General features: G+C 59.0%; 4 protein-coding genes across 28 annotated transcripts in view; 1 reads left to right on the forward strand and 3 right to left on the reverse strand.

Annotated features, from left to right (window-relative positions):
* PC (pyruvate carboxylase) overlaps positions 1-14,702 on the forward strand; it is a 101,412-nt gene extending 86,710 nt beyond the window's left edge. For all 6 annotated transcript variants that reach the window (XM_027045695.2, XM_053202869.1, XM_027045697.2 and 3 more), the window contains 11 exons: positions 9,810-9,954; positions 10,314-10,403; positions 10,493-10,714; positions 11,201-11,357; positions 11,870-12,110; positions 12,261-12,510; positions 12,714-12,958; positions 13,045-13,224; positions 13,299-13,547; positions 13,852-13,992; positions 14,075-14,702. In XM_027045695.2, coding sequence (XP_026901496.1) covers positions 9,810-9,954; positions 10,314-10,403; positions 10,493-10,714; positions 11,201-11,357; positions 11,870-12,110; positions 12,261-12,510; positions 12,714-12,958; positions 13,045-13,224; positions 13,299-13,547; positions 13,852-13,992; positions 14,075-14,323 — 2,169 coding nt within the window. In that variant the 3' untranslated portion in view covers positions 14,324-14,702. The remainder of the gene's footprint in view (positions 1-9,809; positions 9,955-10,313; positions 10,404-10,492; positions 10,715-11,200; positions 11,358-11,869; positions 12,111-12,260; positions 12,511-12,713; positions 12,959-13,044; positions 13,225-13,298; positions 13,548-13,851; positions 13,993-14,074) is intronic.
* LRFN4 (leucine rich repeat and fibronectin type III domain containing 4) lies at positions 2,925-7,462 on the reverse strand. The gene is made up of 3 exons (XM_027045701.2): positions 6,153-7,462; positions 4,356-5,714; positions 2,925-3,768 (listed from the first exon to the last, which is right to left on the reverse strand). Exons 2-3 carry the CDS (start codon positions 5,702-5,704, stop codon positions 3,207-3,209), a joined length of 1,911 nt encoding a protein of 636 aa, XP_026901502.1. The 5' UTR covers positions 5,705-5,714; positions 6,153-7,462; the 3' UTR covers positions 2,925-3,206.
* Positions 14,703-16,545: 1,843 nt separating the features above from the next.
* On the reverse strand, positions 16,546-19,633 carry RCE1 (Ras converting CAAX endopeptidase 1). Of its 2 annotated transcripts, none has more exons than XM_027045718.2 (8): positions 19,449-19,633; positions 19,210-19,312; positions 19,033-19,116; positions 18,724-18,802; positions 18,029-18,196; positions 17,829-17,900; positions 17,498-17,560; positions 16,546-17,213 (listed from the first exon to the last, which is right to left on the reverse strand). In XM_027045718.2, the coding sequence occupies exons 1-8, from the start codon at positions 19,631-19,633 to the stop codon at positions 16,978-16,980; spliced, it is 990 nt and encodes a 329-aa protein (XP_026901519.1). In that variant the 3' UTR covers positions 16,546-16,977. The 2 variants fall into 2 exon arrangements, with proteins under 2 accessions (XP_026901519.1, XP_053058864.1); XM_053202889.1 differs by having other exon boundaries at positions 19,033-19,112; positions 19,449-19,479.
* Positions 19,634-19,708: 75 nt separating this feature from the next.
* The window catches only part of CD1H11orf80 (chromosome D1 C11orf80 homolog), a 118,514-nt gene continuing 115,387 nt past the window's right edge, over positions 19,709-22,835 (reverse strand). For 18 of the 19 annotated variants that reach the window (XM_053202872.1, XM_053202874.1, XM_053202878.1 and 15 more), the window contains 2 exons: positions 20,026-20,213; positions 19,709-19,928 (listed from right to left, as the gene is read on the reverse strand). In XM_053202872.1, the coding sequence (XP_053058847.1) occupies positions 19,863-19,928; positions 20,026-20,213 (254 nt within the window). In that variant the 3' untranslated portion in view covers positions 19,709-19,862. Of the gene's footprint in view, positions 19,929-20,025; positions 20,383-22,835 lie in introns of those variants that run through there. The other variant, XM_053202882.1, reaches the window with a different exon arrangement.

Raw genomic sequence — 22,835 nt, forward strand, 5'->3', positions numbered from 1 at the left:
GAGGCTGTGGGCCCTGCCTGCCTTCTGGTCGCTCACAGTCCTTGGCTGCAGGTGGACTCTCCTGGCTGCTCTACCATTGCTGGGAGTGGGCCTGGCCACCAGGTTTCTCAGATGCTTAGGGGGGCACTGGCCCTTGGCCAAAGGTGAGAGTCTTGCTCTGGGGAGCCCCACACTCCTTCCTGCCCCTCTTAGGTGAGATCCCTTGGAGTGTGTGTTCCGTCCACAAATTACAGGCCTCCCTTCTGGAAATTCTGATCCCACAGGTTTAGGTGGGGGCCTCAGAGCCTGCGTTTTGAACGAGCTTTCCAGGTAATTCTTAATCCCAGGATAGCCCTGGGTGAGAGCACAAGCCTGTGTGGACGAGGTCACTTTGCATAAAGTGAGACCCCCGTCTGCCCTCACTCCCCTCTTCCCCTTGCCTGGCACATGCGTCGTGTCGGGTGCTTTAGTAGGGACGGCCGGGAAAGGGAGACTGCAGCGGGAGGCACGAGCAGGGGGCAGAGGGAGACCAGGGTTCCCCCGCTGCAGGGGGCTCATAGCGCAGGTGCCAGGCAAGGACCCGAAATGCTCGTTGGCCTCTTGGTTACCTGTGTCTGTGGCTAGAGATGAAATCAGAGCCACGTACCGTCTTGTCCTTGAGGCCAGCGCTGCTGACATGTCCGTGGGCATCCCCCGGGCAGATGCTACCAATAGACACTGCGGGAAGAAAGGCTCTGCCCTCAGTGGGTCGTGCCGCCCGGTGCGGCTCCTGGGACTCCGGAGGGAGGCGCCCGGTGCAGAGGACGCCCTCCCTGGTGGCGGTGGCGGGCGGGGGGGACATGCTGGGGCCCTGGCTGGCGGCCCCCCTGTGTCGCCTTCTCCTCTTGGCTGCCGCCGGGACCGCCTGGGCTCCGGGCTCCATGGCGGTGTCAGGCCACGTAGGCAGCCCTGTCCTCTCTTGGTGCCCTGTGACAGCCCTCTCAGCTGTGGCAGCGGCCCCGGCGGGTGCGGTAGCCTGTCGAGAAAGCTCCTGGGAGGGGAAGAGGGAGGAAGGGAGACTGTGGGGCCAGTGCTTGGTCAGCTGTTTCCCCTCGGGCCCTCGGCCCACCTCAGAGGGAATGGCCTTGTTGGGGGTCTATGGGAAGCCTCGGGGCTCCTGGTCTGGGGGTGGTTTCCTGCACACGTACAGAGATGCGTGGTGACGTCATGTGTTCAAGCTGCTTCTGAGGGGTCTTGGTTTTCCCAACATGGTGTCCTGGGGGCTGCTTTTGGGGCTGGGTGGCCAGCATGACCACACCATGACCCTAGTGTGGGGCCCGGCTACGCCACCCTTCGCCTGCCTGCCCATGTTGCTCTGTGTTGTCCTTATTGGTGACCCTGATTGGCCCTTGGGCCATGGGATCCTCCACCTGTCCCACAGCCTGGCAGGTTCACGAGTACCTGCTGCCTTAGAGCTCCCTGGACGAGGGAGACCAGGGCCAGGGGGCTCCCAGGGAGGAGGGTGGGAAGGCCAGCTGTGGGACACGTGTTTCTAGTTCCTTGGGGCCGCAGGGTCCTCCCCAAATGCACACCCTGGCACGTCTAAAGCCTCCCGCTAACCCCGCACCTGCCACCTTGCAGCTCTCCGCTCCTTGTCCCTCTGCCACGGGCCCTTCAGCCCTGTGTCATCCCTGCCTTCTCTCCACGGCCCCCAGGAGGGCTCAGGCTCTCCCGTTCTTCTGTTTCCTTTATTTAAACCGGGGTCTCTCCCCGGCCACATCCAGGTATGTGTTTTGGGGCTGGGAGGGCAGGCACACGTGTGTGTCAACACTGTGCAAACCCACAAGTGTGTGAGCTTGGCCAGCACATGTGTGCACACGTGTGCACACACATCTTCTTGTGCCGGTTCTCCCCAGGTGCCCACTAGAACCACGGCGGGCCGCACACAGAGACACTCGTGCGCCCCTTGGTGTGTGGACCGTGGCTGCCATAGCCCAGGCACCATCACAGGCCCTGGGGTGCCTGTGCCCACCCTCCACAGTGGGGCCCAGGCACCTGTGTGCTCTCGAAGCATTTGGGTGTGCCCCGTGCAGGGTGAAGAACCACATATCTGCAAGTACTTGGAGCACAGATCCCTCCCAGCTATGACCGGGAGCCATGATTGTTCAGAGGCTGGCAGGTATCTCGGGCAGAGAGGAGGCAGAGCAGGGTGTGCCCCCCCAACCCGGGACTGTGGCTTCTTGGAGTGGGGCATAGAAGCAGGGCAGTGGCCCTGTGGGTGTAGGCACCCCTTGGTGTTTGCCCCTCCAGTGTCCAGTGAGGGTTTGACTCAGTCTTTCTGGACAAGCCCAGAGCAAAGCCACGGGGGAGCAGCTGAGAGCTCAGGGCCCATAGCCCTGACAGCACCTTCCAGAAGGTCTTGGGCTGATAGCAGGGCAGTGGAATTCCAAGGCTCTTCCAGTCCCTCTGGGATGATATTTTACAAATCCAGAAGCTGCCCAGGGAGATGGTGAATAAGGCTGTCACTGACGGGAGCCATGGGGGACGTTCTTACAGAGTTAAGAATGTTGCCAGTTCAGGTCTCTTTGCCCTGAAAGGCTGTGCCATGTCCCCTGGGGCCCCTGTTGCCACTGGGTATTGTGACATCCATGCCTCCATGAGGATGTCACGTCTTGTCTGCGTCCTGCCAGGGAGGAGCGTTCTGTCCTTACAGATAGAAGAACAGGGCGCAGAGGGCTCAGGCATAGTCCCCCACCCACCAGCTGTCTAGAGGCTGGGTCTAGAGGCTGGGACAGGAGGCACCAGATCCCAGCACTCCGCTATCAGGCGGATGAGGCTCGGGCCGTTTGGGCCGCCTCCGCGGGGCTGGCAGCCCCAGGCCTGACCCTGTTGTGTCCGTGTGCCTCTACTGGCCCACATGCTCCCCCTCCCCTCAGGAGCCTAGCAGGACAAGACAAGGCTAGCACTGAGGTGTACCCAACAATTTTATTATAAAGAAAAACAAGACTCCTGCTTGGTTGGTGCAGCCCCTGCTTCGGTGGCTGTGAGCACCTGTCAGTGGAACGCAGGTCTGGAGGCCAAAACCAGGGAAAGGGCCCCCTGCCTGGCCAAGCACAGAGGAGGCCTGAGGTACCAAGGGTACAATCAGGAGGGACTCCCAGGCAGTGCTGACCCAACCAGGCCCGGCAGCTGCCCGCCCCACACCCTCTGCCCCTTCCCCAGCCCGCCCTGGGCCGACTCCCTTCCCATCACACCACACTCTCTTCCAGCTGCTCCGTGCTGCCCCCCACCCCCCGGCACCCTGCCCCGAGCAGCCCCCCATGCACAGAGTGGCTCCGTCGGGCCCAGGCTCCTCCGAGGCGCCTGGCGTAACCGTAGCACCCGCCAGCATCCCCCAGGTCCAGGGAGCAGCTGCGCTGGGGCCGAGGCGGTGGGCTCCGTGGCGGGTGGGCCTTGGGCGTAGGGCTGGGGCCTCCATTGGTCTGGGATTGGACGTGGCTAAGCTTGAGGGGGAGGCGGCCATTCCCGGCCCCCCGGCCCCGAACCAGCAAGGCCACGGTGAAGACCAGTAAGGCAGCCACCAGCACACCCCCCACGGCCACGGTCAGGGTCCCGCCCAGCACGTGGGCCTGCAGGGCGTGGCACAGGGGCGCAGCCGGTAGCGTGGAGAAACGGGCACAGCCCAGCAGCCGGGTGGCTGTGAGGTCGGAAGGCCCAGCGGCAGGTGACAGGGCCAGCAGGCAGAGGTCATAGTCGGCACCAGGGACTAGGTGCTTCAGCAGGAAGTGGTGGCTGGAGGCCGGGACAATCCTATGGGCAAGGGTGGGTGGTCAGAGCCCAGGTCCAGGCTCTGACCCCAGCCCCTAGCCCCACACGGCCTCAAAGGCCCCTTCACCACCCGCCACCCACCCGCACTGCATGCTCCTGAGTCCCAGCTCTGAACACTCCCCTCCCCTAGGACCACATGGGCCTTGTTTGTTTACTGAAGAAGGCAGAGAAACCAAGACAGGCATGCATTTTTGCAATTGGGGACAGTGCAAGGGGACAGACAGGCGTGTGTGCTGATGCACAAGCCCAGGGCAAGGCAAGGAGGTGGTGGAGAATCACATCGCCAGAGCCCGAAATAACACATGTGCAGCCCAGGCTTGTGTGCTTGAACAGAGACCAAACCCTGGGAAGCCTGTACTCGCTCAGCCACACCGAGAGACTTCTCTTGGGGCACTCCCCCTCTCCCTGGTGCCTGCCCCTCCCCTCCCTCTGCATCCCCCCCCCCCCACCTCCCCCCCAGAAGCTTAGGAGGGGTGTGTGAAAGCTGGTGAGTGCTGGAGGGGTGGAGAGGGGCTCAGAGGGCAGCTGGGAGCCAAGCTGGGGCTGTGGGCAGCAAAGCGCATCCTCACCGGTAGATGAGGGTCTCATCTTCACTGCTGTTATACTGGATTTGGAACATCCACACAGGGTCGGCTGGCCGCCCTGGCCCCCAGCTCACCAGCCCTGAGGTTGCAGTCACCTCTGTCACCTGCACAGCTGGCTCAGACTCCAGTGTCCCCTCGCCCTCGGCAGCAGTGCGGGCCGAGGCGGCAATGTCCGAGGGCCCTGGGCGGCCCCCCTCAGCGCTGCCGTTCCCGCCGTGGGGCAAGGCCAGCACCCGTAGCTCCACACGGGCTGTGGCCTCCCCGGCAGGGTTGGTTGCAATGCAGGTGTAGCCCCCTGCGTCCCCAGAGCCCGTCACCCCGATCTCCAGGGTCCCGTTGGGGAAAGCCCGGGCTCGGGAGGAGTTGCCAACCAGGCGGTCATCAGGGCCGACCCAGTGCATGGTGGGCGCAGGGTCACCGAGGGCCCGGCATCTCAGAGTGGCCCGCTGGCCCTCCAGCACCCAGAGGCGCTGCGTGTGGCGGGCGATGAGGGGCGGCTCGCAGGAGAACTCGCCCTCGGGCACTGCCCAGAAGTAGCGGCCGGCCAGGCCTGGAGGGGAGGCGCACGTCTCCAGGTCGTCGGGCCGGGCCAGCCTCCGCAGCCACAGCAGCTCGCAGTTGCAGTGCAGGGGGTTCCCGCTGAAGCTCAGCACCAGGGGGGCGGGTGAGGCCTCCGCGTCGCGCCCCCGGGAAAAGAGCGGGTCTGGTGCCAGCGTGGCCAGGCGGTTGGAGGTGAGGTCGAGACGGGAGAGCTGGCTGAGCTGGGCGAAGGCGCCCGGGGGCAGTGCGTCGATGAGGTTGTGGTCCAGGTTGAGCGTGTGCAGGGCAGGCATGGCACCGATGCCGGCCCAGGGCACCTGCCGCAGGTTGTTGTAGGACAAGTCGAGGTCCTCCAGGCTGTCCAGGAAGTCGTCGAAGGCCCCGGGCGAGATTCGGCCCAGCTGGTTGCCACTGAGGATGAGGTGCTGCAGGTTGACGGGGCCCCGCAGGCTGCCGGTGCCCAGCTCAACCAACCTGTTCCCGTCCAGATGCAGGGAACGTAGGCTCTCCAGGTCCCCAAAAGCGCGGGCCCCAATGCGGGTGATGGCATTCCGGGAAAGCGTCAGGTCCACCAGCCCTGTCATGTTCCGGAAGTCCGGTGGCCCCAAGGCCTGGATGAAGTTGTCAGCCAGCCGCAGCTCCACGGTGCGGCGGTCCACGTTGGGTGGCACGAACAGCAGGCCTCGGTGGGCACAGAGGGTGCTGAGTGATTCGGACAGGTTCTGGCAGACACAGGGCAGTGGGCAGGCGGCCGCTCCACTGGCCAGCAGCAGCAGCAGGAGTGGCGGGGCCATGGTGAGCGCCCTGTAGGGAAGGGCCACAGCCCAGGCACAGGTGGGGCTGGTGCAGGTGCCCACTGTGCCCCGGGGCCCGGTCCCCAGGGCCAGCTTCTGGAGCCTGGTCTGGGTGGGGATCAGGGTCAGAGGCCCACAGGGCCCCCCAGGGATGAAAGAAGGCTGGGGCCTGCCAGGCCCCCCACAACAAAGGTCACATTTCGCAACCAGGTAGGGGGGTCCTGGCCTTGGGGATGAGGTGCAGCATGAGGCAGGAAGCGGAGGTGGGCACTAGAGCAGGGAGGGTCCCGGAACTTCCTTTCTCTGGCGTCTCCAGGAATCGCCAGCCCCCTCCCTCCGCACCATCCCTCCCCCTCCAGGGAAGACACCCCCCCCCCCCAAACCCCTCCCTTGGCCCCGCGCCCCTCCCTGGCCAGCCACTGCTGTTGTGCCCCGCAGCCCCCCTCACCTGGTGTCTGTAGCTCAGGGGGAGCGGGCCGGCCTCCCCGTGGGCCTGGCCAGCTCCCGCCGACTCCAGGCGGCTCTCCCGCGGGGGCGAGGCCAGGGGCTGACCGGCCGCCCGCCGCGCGCCCTCCAGCCCATGGCGCTCGGGCCCGCGGCCCCGGCTCACTCGGTTCCCGGCACCTTTTCCCGGCGGCTCCTGGCGGCGGCGGCGGCGGCGGCGGCGGAGACAGGCAGGCGGGTGCGCGCCGGCGAGCGCGCGCTCCGCGGACACGCACGTGGAGGGCGGACGGGGAGGGGCGCACGGGGATCCACCCGGGCCGGCTGGCTCCCGAGGTCACGGGGACACGCGGCCACTGCAGCGCCCACGGGTGGCTCCCGGTCACGCCCGAGGCCCGGGCCGGCGCGGGCCCGCCGCGCAGTCCCCCGGCGCTGCCGCAGCGCACTCACCCTGGCACGGGCGCGCGCGCCTCCGGCCACCCTGGCGCCCCGGCATCCTGCACCGCACGGGCGCCCTCCGCCGCTGCGCGAACCGTCACTCTGCAGGCAGCCAAACAAAGCGCCAGCTCGCGGGCCCCTTCACCATCTCCCGGAGACGGGAGCCTTTGTCACATGTCGCTGGGCACCCTCCCCAACACACCCACACATGCCCACACACCCACACGTCCCCGCACCCACAGGCAGGGCCGGGCGCAAAGCCGCACTGTTGTTGGGACCCTCACAGACACACGCTGAAGGTCACAGCCGTTCTGCATCACCGAGTCACGTGGAGGGTCCCCAACAGGCACGGGGCCGGGAGTGGGGGTGAGGGGCTGGGGCGACACCCCCGGCAGGCCTGCCGCGGGGTGGGGCGGAGAGGGCTCGGCCTCCCGGCTGGCGCCGTGCCCCGCCCCTCCCTCCCTTTCCTGGGCTCCCTGCCCCGCCCGGCATGCTCGGGAGCCAACCGGTCTCCGCCTCCGGCCCGATTGGTCTGCGCTGCGCCGTTTCCCAGCAGGCCGGCGGTGGCACGCTGTTTGAAGCTGTGCGTCAGTGGTCCTCGCCGAGCCGGCAGCCCCTCCTTCCCCCTTCTGCCCCTGCCGGGCCGTTTTCCTGGGAGAGCGGCCCACGGTGAGCTCGTCCCAGCTGAGGAAGGGCTCCCGGTGGGGGAGAGTTTCCGGCTTCCTGCCACCCATAGCCGCGGCTTGAGTGGGAGCACTGAGTGCTCGAACCAGGCTGGGCACTCTGGTCCTTCGGGAAACCAGGCAAGTCGCCACTTCCTCCACGTATCTCCTAGTTCTCAGGCTACCCGGGCACCCCCCACGCCTATCCCTTTCCCTTGTCTCCAGACATGGTTTCCCAGGGGGTGGCAGCCACCTCCCCCCCCCCCCCCCTCCCGGAAACACGGAATTCTGATTCTGCCTGGTAAAGTAGGTAACCTTGGGCAAGTTATTGTAACCACTGACACACTACTCGTCTAGGCCAAGGGGGTATTAATTGCATGTACTTCTGTACCTCATAGGGCTGACAGGAGAAAGGATGTGGCCTGTGGGGGGTGTAGCCACCTGGTAACTGGAAGCCCTTCCTACATGTCGCCACTCCCAGGGCCTCAGTTACTGCACTTGTAAAAGGAAGGCGCTGGATTCTAGCCCAGGTCAACTGATGCTCTGTAGCATTGGTATTTATGTTCCTCTTTTCCCCTTCAAAAATGTTTTCATTCCTTAAGTGTACAAGCATACTAGCATCCATCACAAGCCACTCTGTGCCGGGAGCCGGGGTACATCAGGAACCAGATGGGCCTAGTTCCTGCCCCCGTGGAGCTCACAGCATAGGAGGTCACATGACGTCTCCCCCAAAATTAAAAGGAGGAGGGGCCTGCAAATGGGAAGTGTAAGGTGGAACAGGGTAGGTCTCTGAGGATCCCTCCCACCCCTATGTGGTTCTAGGTTCTTGAGATGATTTAATCGGTTTTATCTTCTCAAATGCCGTGCTTTGGTCCAGTTGAAATGTCCCCATTCCTTTAGGAGAGACAGGGACTAGCCTCAGACAGACTGATAGATCTGTCACATGAGACAGGCCCAAGGCAATGTTGGCTGGGTCCTGCTCTGCAATTCCTGTGGGGGAGGCACCCTTCCCACCTGAGGCTCCAGGTGATAGGAATGCTAGGTCGGATAGGCAGAATTTCTCAAGAGTAGCAACAGGGCCCAGCAACCCATGCTGGGCCTGGAGTCCCCACTGAAGTTGCCAACAGAGGTCATGAATGGGTGGCACAGAGATGCTTTGTCTGAAGTGACAGCCAGATGGGCACAGGCACGTGGACACTGGGATTCCACCCATGGGCTGGCGGTCCTGGGACATCTCTCAGTGCTGGCTCCTAGGCCCCAGGTGGCCCCTAGGTTGGACTTGCCCAGCTCCAGCTTCATGTTGTCCCCCAGCAGTTTAATGAGCAGAAATGAGGCCCCTTGTGCACAAAGCATGTGGACATATACCTCAGCACCCCTGCCCTCAAAATGGTCCCAGGCGTATGAAGAATGGAGACAAGTAAAAGCTGAGGACAAGAGAGGTGTTTTCCGACAGCCGATCCCACAGAAGCCTACTGTAAAGGGGAGGGTCCAGCTCTGTTGTGAGGGCGGGAGGTACAGATGAAGGCCGTCAAGTTCAGACTTCCAGGAAGAGCTTACCGGGCAGGTGTAAAGGGGTGGAGGCATGAGAGCACAAGGCAAGTTTGGTGTGGCTGGAGGTAGCCAGGACTTGGAAACCTGGCAGAAGGCATGGCCTGGAGACCAGGGGTCACAGAGTCCAGAGATGGCCATGGTAGAGCTGTCTCTCTTGACCTGGTGACACAGGGGTGGGTGTTGAGGGTGACGGAGTGCAGGTTTTAGTAACTGGGTGCACAGTGAGGCGTGCAGCAGAAGGCAGAGGGGGACTGGGTGAGGGAAGCCGACTTTGGACTTGATGAGCTTGTGTGAGGGCCACACAAGGAGAGGTGCCCAGGAGGGATTTCCGCTTTAGGGTCTTGGCTCTGGAGCTGGAAGCCCAGGATGAGGCCACCCAGGGAGTGTCCTGTATGAGAAGAGGCCCAGTGACAGCTCTGAGAACTCCATCCTGCAGGGGTGAGAGGAGCCCCCAGTGGGGACTGGGGAGGAGAAGGAGAGCAAGAGGTCTTGGAAGCCCAGGGCAAGAATGTCCAGGTGGGAGCTGTTAGCAAGCGAAGGGTGGGAAAGGGCCCACGGGAGTTAGCCAGAAGGATGGCCCTCAGTGAGGATACCAAAGTGTAGCTGTTGGGGTGGTAGAGGAGGGGCTGGCAAAGGTAGGGACATGTTTCAAGAAGCATGGCTGCATAATATGTCATGGTGCTATGAGAAAGGCCTGACCCGTTTTCTAGAGTGTGTGGTGGGAAGGTGCTTATTTCCAGATCCCTGATGAAGGAGGAGGTGATTCAGCACATGCTCTGGGGTGAGCAAGGGGGGAAGAAGTGGGCTCATCCCCCTAACAGCTTAAGGGACTCTGCCAGAATAGGGGGCTGGTGAGATGGGGAAATGTCATTCCAGAGGGATGAGGCCTCAGACTTCAGCATGGTATTCTGGGGAACTTGGAGAGCTGTGCTGGCCCAGGGTGGCGCCTTCAGCCTCTCCTTTCCCCCTCCGTGCTCCATGGTGATGCCCTCCCACCCACCTCTATTCTGCAGACCAACATCCCCTTTCTGCAGAATGTGCTCAACAACCAGCAGTTCCTGGCCGGCACCGTGGACACCCAGTTCATCGATGAGAACCCGGAGCTATTCCAGCTGCGGCCTGCACAGAACCGGGCCCAGAAGCTGCTGCACTACCTCGGTCTGGCCCCAAGACTGCCCTTCTCTCCTCTCTCAAATGCTTTGCTCCTGGCCCCCTGCCTAGAAGAGCTTCCTAGCATGCCCTGTCCCTGTCCTCATTCTGGTCCTGCACCCTCCCACCTTCCTCACCCTCCTTGCTCCTGATCACAGGGATGCCCCCTTCTCCACCCATGCAGCCCTTAGTAGGTTCCCACTGCCTGGACCCAGGAGGCCTTGGCTTTGGAGAGGGCAGGGGTCAACTAGAGGACTTGGGATCCTGGAGGAACCTCTCATCCCCAGGCCCATCTAAATGTTACTCCTGCCCTCAACTCAAGACTCTTCCCCAGCCTGTCCTGACCTCACTTCCCACTCTCTCCCTAGGTCATGTCATGGTGAACGGCCCAACCACCCCGATCCCCGTCAAGGCCAGTCCCAGCCCCACAGACCCCATTGTCCCTGCAGTGCCCATAGGTAGGTGAGCTCATTCTACCAACTTGTGGGGGAGGCAAAGAGGAGGTTGCTGCCTGAAGGATGGGTGCTAATGCCCGGGTCTGCCCTAGGCCCACCCCCAGCTGGTTTCAGAGACATCCTGCTGCGGGAGGGGCCCGAGGGCTTCGCTCGAGCTGTGCGGAACCACCAGGGGCTGCTGCTGATGGACACGACCTTCCGGGATGCCCACCAGTCACTGCTGGCCACTCGTGTGCGAACCCACGATCTCAAAAAGATTGCTCCCTATGTTGCTCACAACTTGAGCAAACTCTTCAGCATAGAGAACTGGGGAGGTAGGCTGGAGGAGGGCTGGAATGTGGGACTGCGCCTGGAAGGAATTGGGTATCCAGTGTGGCCCCACCACTGGCCACTCCAGGAGCAGCTAAAATGTTAACATTGAGGAAACTAGTGAGAAGCAAACAAGGCATGGTGTTCCATTTGTTCAGCAGTGACTCGTGCCCACTTTGGGCAGGCCTGGTTGCTGGGCATGAGATTGCATAGCTGAGATCCCAGTAGCTCAGGGTCAGAGAGGAGCCACGAGCCTGTTCTAGCATGGAGAACTGGTGGCAGGGTGGTACCCTGTGAAAGGGGGCAAGAGGACACTGATCCTGAGCTACCCTCAGCAGAGGGAAGTCTCCGGGGGTTGGAACAGGAATGTGAAGGATCCTGGAGATGAGTGTGAGGGTGTCCGGATTAGAGGCTCAGGCTGCAGAGCTGCAGGGTGTGGCGGGGGCCCGGGGAAGTGAGGGGCTGACCTGGGCCTCTTGGTCCCCGTGCAGGAGCCACGTTTGATGTTGCCATGCGCTTCCTGTATGAGTGCCCCTGGCGGCGGCTGCAGGAGCTCCGAGAGCTCATCCCCAACATCCCGTTCCAGATGCTGCTGCGGGGCGCCAACGCCGTGGGCTACACCAACTACCCCGACAATGTGGTCTTCAAGTGAGCCTGGGGTCGGGTGGGCAGACGCTGCACAGCATGGTCCAGTGGGTGCCAGGCCACACTGCAATGGCCTGCGCTTTCCCACAGAGAGCTTGACACTTCAGTCTCTCAGTAGCTGTATCCAGTGAGAGCTGCTATCTGGAAATTTCATGAAGTGCAGAATTCTAGTTGGAGAACTGAAGAACTTCTAGCTCATGGGGCAGCAGAAGCCTCAGGACTCCTTGTCCAGTGTTCCTTCTCCCTCAGACCACCACTCTTGCAAAGAATCCCTAGCTGATTCTTCTGACCTGGGCAGACTGAGCTGCACTGTACATGACTAGGGCAGGACAGCACTGCTCCATGCCAGATGCCTCTGAGGGGACCTGCCCAGCCCAGGCTGCCCCAGAGAAGGCCTTGTCCACACTGGGGCCCCCCACACGGGCTCACCACTCTCCCTGCCCGGTCAGAGCCAGAGAGGGATGTACAGGGGAGAGTGGGATGGGGTTGACCCTTGGGCTCTTCTACCCACTCAGGTTCTGTGAGGTGGCCAAAGAGAACGGCATGGATGTCTTCCGGGTTTTTGACTCCCTCAACTACATGCCCAATCTGCTACTGGGCATGGAGGCAGCCGGCAATGCTGGCGGTGTGGTGGAGGCCGCCATCTCCTACACGGGTGACGTGGCCGACCCCAGCCGCACCAAATACTCACTGCAGTACTACATGGGCCTGGCTGAAGAGTTGGTTCGAGCTGGCACCCACATCTTGTGCATCAAGGTGCCTGGACCCACCTGTCCCAGGAGTCCCCCTGCCCCTTCCCCACCTCTCCCAGCTTCCCCTTCTCCCACACTATGTCCCCCTCATATCCCCTAGCACATACGTGTCACACCCCCTCCTTACCCGACCATGTCTCTCTTCTTGCCCCAGGACATGGCAGGGCTGCTAAAGCCAGTGGCCTGCACCATGCTGGTCAGGTCCCTCAGGGACCGCTTCCCTGACCTCCCGCTGCACATCCACACCCACGACACATCAGGGGCAGGTGTGGCAGCTATGCTGGCCTGTGCCCAGGCTGGGGCCGATGTGGTAGATGTGGCAGCTGATTCCATGTCCGGGATGACTTCACAGCCCAGCATGGGGGCCCTGGTGGCCTGCACCCGAGGGACTCCCATGGACACAGGTAGGAATGGCAGGAGTCCATGGCCATTTCCCTCACAGCCATGGCCCGTAGTAGTCCCAGTAGAGTCTGGCCTGTCCTAGAATCCAGATGATCTTTGCTGGCCTTACCCTCCATCACCCACATCTGAGATGGGACCTGAGCTGGCTCTGGGGTCCTGGGAGGAGCACCTGGGAACTTGGCATATTTTCCTGGCCTCCCTGCAGGGGTGCCCCTGGAGCGCGTGTTTGACTACAGTGAGTACTGGGAGGGGGCCCGGGGATTGTATGCGGCCTTTGACTGCACGGCCACCATGAAGTCTGGCAATTCGGATGTGTATGAGAATGAGATCCCAGGGGGCCAGTACACCAACCTGCACTTCCAGGCACACAGCATGGGGCTTGGCTCCAAGTTCAAGGAGGTCAAGAAGGCCTACGTGGAGGCCAACCAGATGCTGGGCGACCTCATCAAGGTGAGCTAGGCCCAGTGATCTCATCCTTGCCTCTGAACCTCCTATAAGGTACCAAGCATCCTAACCCAGGGGGCTTTTCTTCTCAGGTGACACCGTCCTCCAAGATCGTGGGGGACCTGGCCCAGTTCATGGTGCAGAATGGGCTGAGCCGGGCAGAGGCTGAAGCCCAAGCAGAAGAGCTGTCCTTCCCCCGCTCCGTGGTAGAGTTCCTGCAGGGCTACATTGGCATTCCCCACGGGGGGTTCCCTGAGCCCCTTCGCTCTAAGGTAGGAAGGCCCAGTACAGTGTGAGGGTGGGGGTTGGGTACAGGCATTAGGCCTGACCCTGCTTTGCTTCCCAGGTGCTAAAGGACCTGCCAAGGGTTGAGGGGCGGCCCGGAGCCTCCCTCCCTCCATTGGATCTGCAGTTGCTGGAGAAGGAGCTGATTGAACGGCACGGGGAGGAGGTGACACCAGAGGATGTGCTCTCAGCAGCCATATACCCCGATGTCTTTGCACACTTCAAGGACTTCACAGCTACTTTTGGCCCCCTGGATAGCCTCAATACCCGCCTCTTCCTGCAGGGACCCAAAATTGCAGAGGAGTTTGAGGTCAGTGGCTCTGGCACCTATCTACGCCCCACCCCAGCACCCCTGCCCCTGCATCCCTAAGGACACCAGCACATCTAGAGCTCCAGGCTTTGGCTTGGCTGTCACTTGGCCTCACAAGCTGTACCCAAAAGCACTCTTGAGGAACCAGGAGGTTAGGCCTTTACAAGTGAGGAGCTGAGACCCAGGGCTGGGGGACTTGCCTGGGACAGGGTCAGGGGGCTGTTCTACTGAGACCTGTGTGTTCTATTGCCCGCCCCACCCCCTCCCGCCTCACCAGCTCTGAGCCTGCATGCCCTCCCTACAGGTGGAGCTGGAGCGGGGCAAGACACTGCACATCAAAGCCCTGGCTATAAGTGATCTGAACCGGGCTGGCCAGAGGCAGGTCTTCTTTGAGCTCAATGGACAGCTGCGGTCCATTCTGGTCAAGGACACTCAGGCCATGAAGGTATAGCCCTGCTAGGGCCAACCAGGCGGTGGGAACAGGTAGGGCTTGTGCCTCACCACTCCTCCTTCTGTCCTGTCTGCAGGAGATGCACTTCCACCCCAAGGCTCTGAAGGATGTGAAGGGCCAGATCGGGGCGCCCATGCCTGGGAAGGTGATAGACATCAAGGTAGCAGCTGGGGGCAAGGTGGCCAAGGGCCAGCCCCTGTGTGTGCTCAGCGCCATGAAGATGGAGACTGTAGTGACTTCACCCATGGAGGGCACTGTCCGCAAGGTCCACGTAACCACAGACATGACACTGGAGGGCGATGACCTCATCCTGGAGATTGAGTGATCTTGCCCCAGATTGGCAGCCTGGCCATACCCACCCCAAGCCTTCAATAGACACTGAGCTGCCAGGGCAGGCCCAGGCCAGCCAGTGCCCAAGGGCAGAAAGGCCTAGCCCTGGAGCTCCTGTCCTCAGCTGCTTGTGGCAGGAGACGCACTGCCTGCTGTGGCACATTCCCTTCCTCCAGCCGTCTGTCTTTTCCCTGCTGGACAGCTGCTCACATATTCATCTCTTGCCAAATAAGGGTCCTCAACTTGGAGACTACAGGTGGTGGTGTAGGTGGGCCTAAGACCCAGGGGAGCAAATTTAGGGGTCCTACCTCTTGGGGGAAGAGCTAGGCTCCAAGTCCTGAGAATTTTGCTCAATAAAACTGGCTTCCCCTGCCCTTCATGTTGGGTCCTGTGCAGCCCCCGCCTCCCCCACCCCCCCACCCCCCCAGCACTACTCAGCATAGGGGCAGGGCTGCCTCTTGGGACTCCCCATGGCAGGGGCAGGTCGGTTGTATCCTCCTTGGAGGGTAGGGGAGAATAGTAGTGGCCTTGGTTTCAGCCACTATAGAGTGCCTATGGTATATACACCCCAATTAGGATTAGCTAGTTGCATGGAGAGCTTGGACAAGGATGTGTCGTTCTACACATTTAACACCCATTAACTCAGGGAATCAATCACATTTTGTGGACACAAATGGGAGTCCCAGGAAGGTTAAATAGCTTATCCAGGACCCCAGAGCTAGTAAGAGGCAGAGGAGGGTCCACACCCAAGCTGTCAGTGGAGTTGCTTTGCTTCCAGCCACACTGCTTTACTTCCTAAACTCAGGGCCAGCCTGCTACTTCAATAGTTCAGGACTGGATGTGAACAGGTACCAGTTTCTGGGAGATGGGCAAAAAACCCTTGGATGTGGGAGCCTTCGGGGGAGGATATTAGTGGGAGGTCAGCACTGGATTGACAGTCTCAAGATCTAATCCCGCCCATCCCCATAAGCAAGCTCTCAGGAGAATCTGTCACCTGCAGGGGGTTTGGCAACCCTGCATGCATCACTGCATTGCTACCCACCCCCAACCTCCACAGGGGAGGTGACGATGGTGAGGTGAAATGGGGGTGCTGCGTAGTTCTGAGCAGTAGCATAAGGAAGGGGAGGAGCAGAGCTTGGATCTCCCAACCTTCAGGGGACCAGGCAGGCAGTATGTCCCCAGCACTCTGCCAACCCAGTGCCCCTCAGGTACCACAACCTAATTTGGGGGGCAGCTTTGGGCTTCCTCCTCTTTGGACACCAAGATCCCAAAGGTACCCTCTGAAACAGCCCCATACTCACCCCATACCCCATCTGCCTCCCCAACAGCTGCTACACAGGCTGGGAGGACAGGAAGGCTCTCCACAGCAAGGCAGGTGTGTGACTATCAAGATGACTTTTTAGATCCAGATGAATGTCGTTTAGTCACAGCCAAACTGGGGGTGCCTGGGGAGTGACTGCACATCCATTTCCTTTCAACCACCAGCCTCAGGGAACAAGACTTGGGACAGCCTCCTTGAGTTTAGAGTGGGACCTGAAAGTATATCCTTTCAAAAATTAAAAAATCCCAGGGGCAAGGGAATGAAAATATGAGAACCATTCTAAAAAGAAGGTGATGGGCAGGTACAACACTAGAAGAGTCTAAGAAAGAATCTTGACTTACAGTGTTGTTTGGCAGGGTCCTTGCTGTTCTCAGGGCTGCAGCCTTTGTTCTGAGTTCCTCTAGGGATGAGACAAGCAGCACGGTGGCAGAGACCCAAGGCAGCCTCTACTACCCAGGTGACTGTGAGCTGGTTCCTCTACCATTTTGGACCTGTTATTTTCTCCTGTGTAATGTGAGGCTGGTAGACTTTGGGGAGGTCCTGGTAGAGGCCCCACAGTCGACCCTCCGCTCTCTCAGAGGATACAGGTTGGAGTCTCCATCACTGAGGTCATGGCCCTACGTTCCATCCCCTGACCCTAGTAGCCAAGGCACAGGCCCCAGGATGAGCTGAGTTCACACCTGGTACCTGCAGTCCCAGAACCCCATGTGCTACAACTTGGGGCATGGCTAAGAAAGGAGGAAGGCAGCCAGAGGACCCCATCCTGTCCTTCACTTCAGGGAACTGTGCCTCCCAGGCTGACCCGCCCAGTGGTCAGTGTCCAAGGTAGCCAAGACAGGTGGTGGGCACATTCACAAGACCCCAAACAGATTGATTCTCAAAGGTCCAAGGCCATGTTACCCAAGTTAAATCTCTTTAGTATCTCAATACAAAGTCCTGATGCAAAAAGACAATGAGAAAACCCTGGGAAGTTGGGGGGAGGGATTTTGTAAATTCCACCCCCGAGCAGCTTTTCAGAGGCAGAGGGGGGCAGAGGAGCTCAGAAAAGCAGCAGTCCAAAGTGAGGAAGGGAGTGTACGGCTCCTGGGACCTGCCCCTTGTCCCCTCACTCCCAGCTGCTCCTCAACCCCCTTTGGAGAGGGGTTGCACCCTTTGGATATCTGCTCCTTTCTCTTGGTCCCTGGGATTCAACTAGCTCTGGCTTCAATCCCCTACAAAAATTCCTGAGATCTCGGGGACCCCAGCCAGCTCCTCCCCTGCAGTACCCCTTGACAGGGAGGGGCTGGGGAGCCCGTGAGAGTTCGTAGGAGCATGTACGGGAGCATGGGTCAGGAGCACAAGGGAGCCTCTGAGTCTCCTGCCCGTTCCAAAAGCACACAAAGGGGAAGGCTGCCGTAGAGCTTGGGGTCCGTGAGGGGCTGGAGCAGAAGCAGGAAGAGTCCTACACCCAGGGCATAGCCTGCCAGCAGGGGCCGCCTCTGCGGATGTTCCAGGGCTGCGCAAACGGCAGGAAAGCCCATGTAATTGCAGAAGGAGTGGCAAAGAACCGGCCCAATCAGGTGTCCTAGGGAGGGGAGACAGAGTAGCTCATGGAGCAGCCCCACCGCCTCCCAGGGCCAATCACCCACATCCCTGAAATCGGAAGTCAATGACCGCCCACACACACCACATGGCCTCTGCTCCCTTCCACCTCTCAGACTTCACCAGACTGAGAGCCCTGGCTCTGCCTGTTTCAAACACCATAGTAGAGGAAACTTGTCACTCCTACAACAAACACAGCATTCCCGTATTCCCACCCACTCCTGTGGGCCCGAGTCCCCAGGGACCCGTGAGAGACTGAGGACCAACCTGTGCGGATGAAGAGGAAAGCAGTGTAGGCGCCGAAGACAGCTGTGTAGGAGAACTGGAACGCTGGAGACGGGGAGGCCTCGAGTGACCACACCTGCGTACTCTTCCAGTCCCAGCACTGCACACCCATCAGCCAGAAACCTCCCCGTCCCCGAGAGCAGTGGCTGCCTGCCCCAGCACCTATGGCTGTCCTCTACACCCAACTCCCATGGCCAGGGGCCCTTCCAATACTACATCCCTCTGTTCCCAATTCTTCCTCCAGAATGGCTATGAGGGACACCCCTACACACCCTAACCCAGGACTGCCCCAGGCAAGCTTTCTAAGACTCACCTGCAGACAAGAAGATGCTCCCCACACTGCTCTGGCGGAATCGAAGCTGCTCAAAAATGTGGTGAAAATGGGCTGGAAGGAAGGCGAGAACCATGTCACGTTCCTCTATGCCTGCCTTATATGCCACACCCTTGCCCCAAATCCCAATTTTGGCTCTCATGCTGGGAACATCTCAACAGAACCAGGTTAGGCAAACTTACCAACTCCAAAGAAGAGTGGGCAGGTGAACACGGCAGGGCCCAGGCCCGTGCATGGTGCTAACATGGGCAGCATACAGGCCCGGAACACCAGTTCTTCTGTCAGGGGCGCAATCACTTGGTTCCGCAACCAACGCATATCCGTGAGGCAGCGGGCCCAGGAGCGAGGAGCTAAGGAAGGGATTCAGGACCAGTAATCAGTGAAAGGGTATGGAACAAAGAACGCCTAGAGGCCCCAAGGGACCCTTCTCCCACAGCCTTTCCCTTGACAAACTCAGACATAAATACTCCTGAGGAAACATTTAAGAGTCAAGCTTTGCTATCACACGCAGTATAAAACAATGTCTCGAGAACTGAAAGAAAAGACATGAATAGCTGAAGCAAGGTATTTTGGTAGCAAATTCTGGAAACATCAAAACCAGAACCCAAGACCAGCTCTGGTTTGAGGAAGCCAAAGATTAGGGGAGGAAGGAACAACACATTTTAGTCCACACAAAGTACTGCTGGGGGTTCCTAGGAGCCTCCTTGGATTTCAGAAACCAACTCTTACAGGTCATCTGTTACACGTTCCCATTTTACTGATCTGGAAACCAATAACATCTCCTACATCTCATGTCCAGGACTCCCTATGAGGCCACTTATTCCCTTTCCCCACTGTGCTGGGCTGCCTGCTTTTTCTCTCAGCCCTTAGGACTCACCTAAGACAACCTTCAAACCATCTGCCAGGTCACATGGGCAATCCATAGAGAGCTGCATCAGTGGGCCCAGGAAAAGGATCTGGGGACAAAAAAGCAATCACAGAAATAGTTTAAGCCACAGTCCCACTACCCTAACCCAGAAGAGAACTCATAAGACTTAAAGCTTCCTATTCTTAGCCAGGATGTCCCACTCAGGCATACCCAAGGGCCATCTCACAATTTCTGTCGCCCATCAGTCAAAAGATGGACACGCACACAAACAGAAAGGAACGTCATGCTAACAAATGGAAAAATAAAACAAGTACTCACCATGGTCAGCAGCAGGGGTAGCAGTGCTGCTGGGAAAATACCCTCCAGCCTGAAGCCCATCAGGGTGAGCAGGGATGTGCCTGGCTGAGCCACAGGAAAGGAGGCATCAGTCTTGCTCTCTCCTCTCAGACCCCTGAGATCCTCCCCCTCTTGCCCTCTGCCCCGCCTCCTTCGCACCTGGATGCCTGTGAGTTCTCTCCAGAGTAGCACGCACAGAGGCGAGAGGCTGGACACCACCAATACACTGGTGAAACGCCGCTTGATGACTGCAGGGTGGTCCCTACGGAGAGGGCAGTAAGTTCAAGGGCCCACAGCCTCCTCTGGACAGCGCGGCCCCGCCCCCGGATCGCCCAAGCCCCGCCCCCAGCCCCGCCTCGCGGAGGCGCGGGTTCCGGCCGCGCGCGCAGCCCCCGCACCTGGGCAGCTCGCTCTTCCAGACGTAGAGGCTGCCCACGTAGGAGCAGGCGAGGCTAAGACAGGAGAACACAGACACCCAGCAGCACAGCCCAGGGCCCGGGCCGCCCAGAGCTGCTGACTCGGGCTGCCGCTCCGGCCGCGACACCGACAGCAGGCGCAGCCCATCCCCGCCCAGCGCCGCCATCGCGCCCGGAGCCGCGGCGCGCACCAGTGACGCGATCCCGCCGCCGCTCGACCCGCGCCTGCCGCAAGTGCAAGTGATGTCATCCGGCAGCGCGGGAGCCCCGCCCCTGACCCCGCCCCCGACACTGAAGCAGAAGCTGCGCTCGCGGAGCAGGTTTATTGAACAACAGACAGCACGCTGCCCCGGCAGCTACCGGGCGGGCGTGGGCGCATGGGGAGATCACCCTAGCTTAGGGCTCAGGGCCGGGATCCAGCCACTCGGATAGATTGGAGACCTCCTGCAGCCATAGCGAGTCCTGCGGAAGGAAAGGAAGCTCGGGGTGAGGACCCATCGGCAGCGGCCGTCTCCGCCTTCCCTCTGCTCCATCACCTGCGCGGCCCTCGCCCGGTTACCTCCAGGCCGCCCCCAGGGCTCGCCCTGCTTCCGCTAGGGGTCGGGAAGGCCCCCGCAGGCTCTGTGCGGCGCGCGGCGGCCTCTAATTGGCTCGGGGCCCTGGCAGAGTGGAAAGCCTGCGTCTCTTCCATGCCCCGCCGGAGGCTGCCCCTCTTGAGCCTCTTGTTTTCCACTTGCTCGCTGGTTCCTAGACGAAAACAAGCCCACTTACCTTACGCCCACGGCCCAGTGCTAGAAAGATCCTTGGGGCTGACGACACCTGGGAGAAGGGAGGAGCTGGTCCCGGCTCTCTTAGCCCTCCCATCTCAAATTCCTTTCATCAAGTCTGTCTGGATCAAAACTCGGCAGCCCCGGTCCTACAGGGCGAGGCTGCAGATTGGTTTCCATCCTCACTTGGGTCTTGCACCCACTCATTCTTTATCTGCACAGATTCCTCATGGAGTCTGCACTATCCAGCTCCTCCCTCCCTGCCAAGCTGTGATCCCCCTGCCTGAAAGTCAGCCTCACCCCTCCCTTCGTAGCTCACACTGCATTGAGCAGTGCCCACTGGCACCCTCCCTACCATTAACTGATGCACTTGTGCAAATTTAAAGGGAGTTTGGATCCATAAATTCTTTCTGAGCAGGTCCTGGGAATGTAGCTCAATGAACTGCTCCCTGGGTAAAACTCACTTATGCTAGAAGGGATTCAGAAGTGTGTACAAAGCCCAGGGATAGAACACGGAAAGAAGTTGTTAACCATTCCTAGAGGTGGAGAAAGGTTTCCCTGAGATGTCTCAACTGGTTTTTAAAGGATAAAGAGAAATATGCCAGACCAACAAGGAAGAGGAAAGGAATTCCAGGTGGAAAGAGGCAAATACCCAAAGGCATTAATTAGTATCCTCCATAAAATGCAAAAGGGGGGGGGGCTCCTAGGAGATGAATCTGAAGGGGTTAGTACCAATCAGAGAAGACTTAAGAACAGGGATTTTTACTGTAGAAAGTGGGCAGGGAAGAATTTTAATAAGCACTGGAGATACATTGTTAATTTGTATCTTAGAAAGATTATTCTGTCAAAGGTGTTGGCTAGAGTCAAATTAGAAGCAAGAAGACTTTAAGAACCCAGGAGAGGGAAGGCAGCAGGGATGGATGGATGGAGGCACCACTTCTGACACTAGGTGTCAGAAGTATATTCATGAGGCCATATCGGCAGGTCTTGGCGACAGAATAGGAGGTGTGGTACATGATAATGAGTGGCATCTTAAGTGAATCTCATTTCAGATGTGAAAAACTGGGTAAGGAGTGGTGCTGTTAATCATGGTAGAGGTAACAATGGGACCTCCACATGGACCTGCCTAGTGAGCAGATAAATCTCCCATCTGGCACTCCAGAGAGGCCTGGGCTGGTCATGCCAACTGGGGAGTCTTGAGCCCAGATGTAAGGTTCAATGCCTGGGATGGAAGAGAGCAGCGAGGGAAGAAGTGCTATACAAGCACAGTTTAGGGGTGGCCAAAGGAAGGTAAAGAGAACACTCAGAGGAAAGAATGACGTAAGTCACAATTTTACAGTGCTGAGTTTTGTAAATAGTTCATGTATGGTAAAGATAAATGTACAATTTGGTAAATACAAAGCCTTCCCAAACAAGAGAGGCCACAGAAGAAGCAAGTGCCCTGGAGATTGGGAAGGAGAAAGGGAGAGCCAGATTGAGAACCCTGGCTGAGATGTGATGGAGAGAAATAAATGGAAGAAGTTCAAGATCATGGGAGATTTTCTTTTTAAGTAATAAGAGATTGCCCTGCTGAGAGGAAAGACCTCAGAAGGGAAACTGAAGGTGCAGAAGTGATGGCTGATGCAAGCAGATCCTGAGAAAGCAACAGGGCTAATGCCACCCCTGAGCCTAGCAGGGATGGATCCCCATGCTGATACAGTTTGGGCACTAAGTGTGAAGTAGGAGGCTAAGAAGGAGTCAGAGACTGGGTAGATTATTGAAAGAATGGAGTAGCTGCCAGAAAGACGACACAAAGGACCGATAGCTGGAAGCCACCAGTAAATGGACCATGGATGTATGGTGGCATCATCCAACTTTCAGTGATTTTCTTTAGCAGAACTGCCCATGTGGGTGGGACACAGGATTGATGGTGACTGGAGCTGCAACTTTGTAAAGCTGAGCAGCTCAAGCAGTCTTCTGGGGAGGCGAGGGGGGGGGGTGGTTCACCAGATAATAAATGCCTAGATTTTAAGGCTTATATTGCAGTGGAGAAAGCATAGGCTGAAATTCAGATTATTTTCCTGGAGAGCACTCTACCCAGCCTGAGTCTGGGTTGTCTCTTGTGAAAGGGGACTACTGCTGCCCATACCAAAGGGTCACTGTCAGAGGGGTCACTGGAAAAGCCTAGCATCCCCCTCGGTCCATAGAAGGTGCTGGATAGAACGTTAATTTCTCCCTTCTAAGGGAAGTACTTATTCTTTTACTCTTCACTACATAAATACTGACTTGAATGTGGTATACTTTCATTCTTTTAAATCTCCAAATCTTAATGTATAAAAATAGATTCTTTGCTTTATTATGACAGCCTTCACTGCAGGGTTCTTTCAGTAGCCAACAGCCCCCACAACATTTGAAACATGGTTCAACAGACAGAATGATTCAGGAATACCTCTCAGGCCTAAGTTTGGACATCATGCAGTATGTTGTGGTTGTGACCCTGGAAAGAGGAATTTTACCAACAAAGTATAGGTGCTGAAGTCAGTCCCCAAATTCCCACAAGCCCAGGCTCTGTTTTGTTTGATGGTGCATCCCTGCTAGTCTTGGCTCTGGAGCCAGATTGCCT

The sequence above is a fragment of the Acinonyx jubatus genome, chromosome D1, assembly GCF_027475565.1.
Source record: "Acinonyx jubatus isolate Ajub_Pintada_27869175 chromosome D1, VMU_Ajub_asm_v1.0, whole genome shotgun sequence".
In the NCBI taxonomy this organism is placed as follows: domain Eukaryota; kingdom Metazoa; phylum Chordata; class Mammalia; order Carnivora; family Felidae; genus Acinonyx; species Acinonyx jubatus.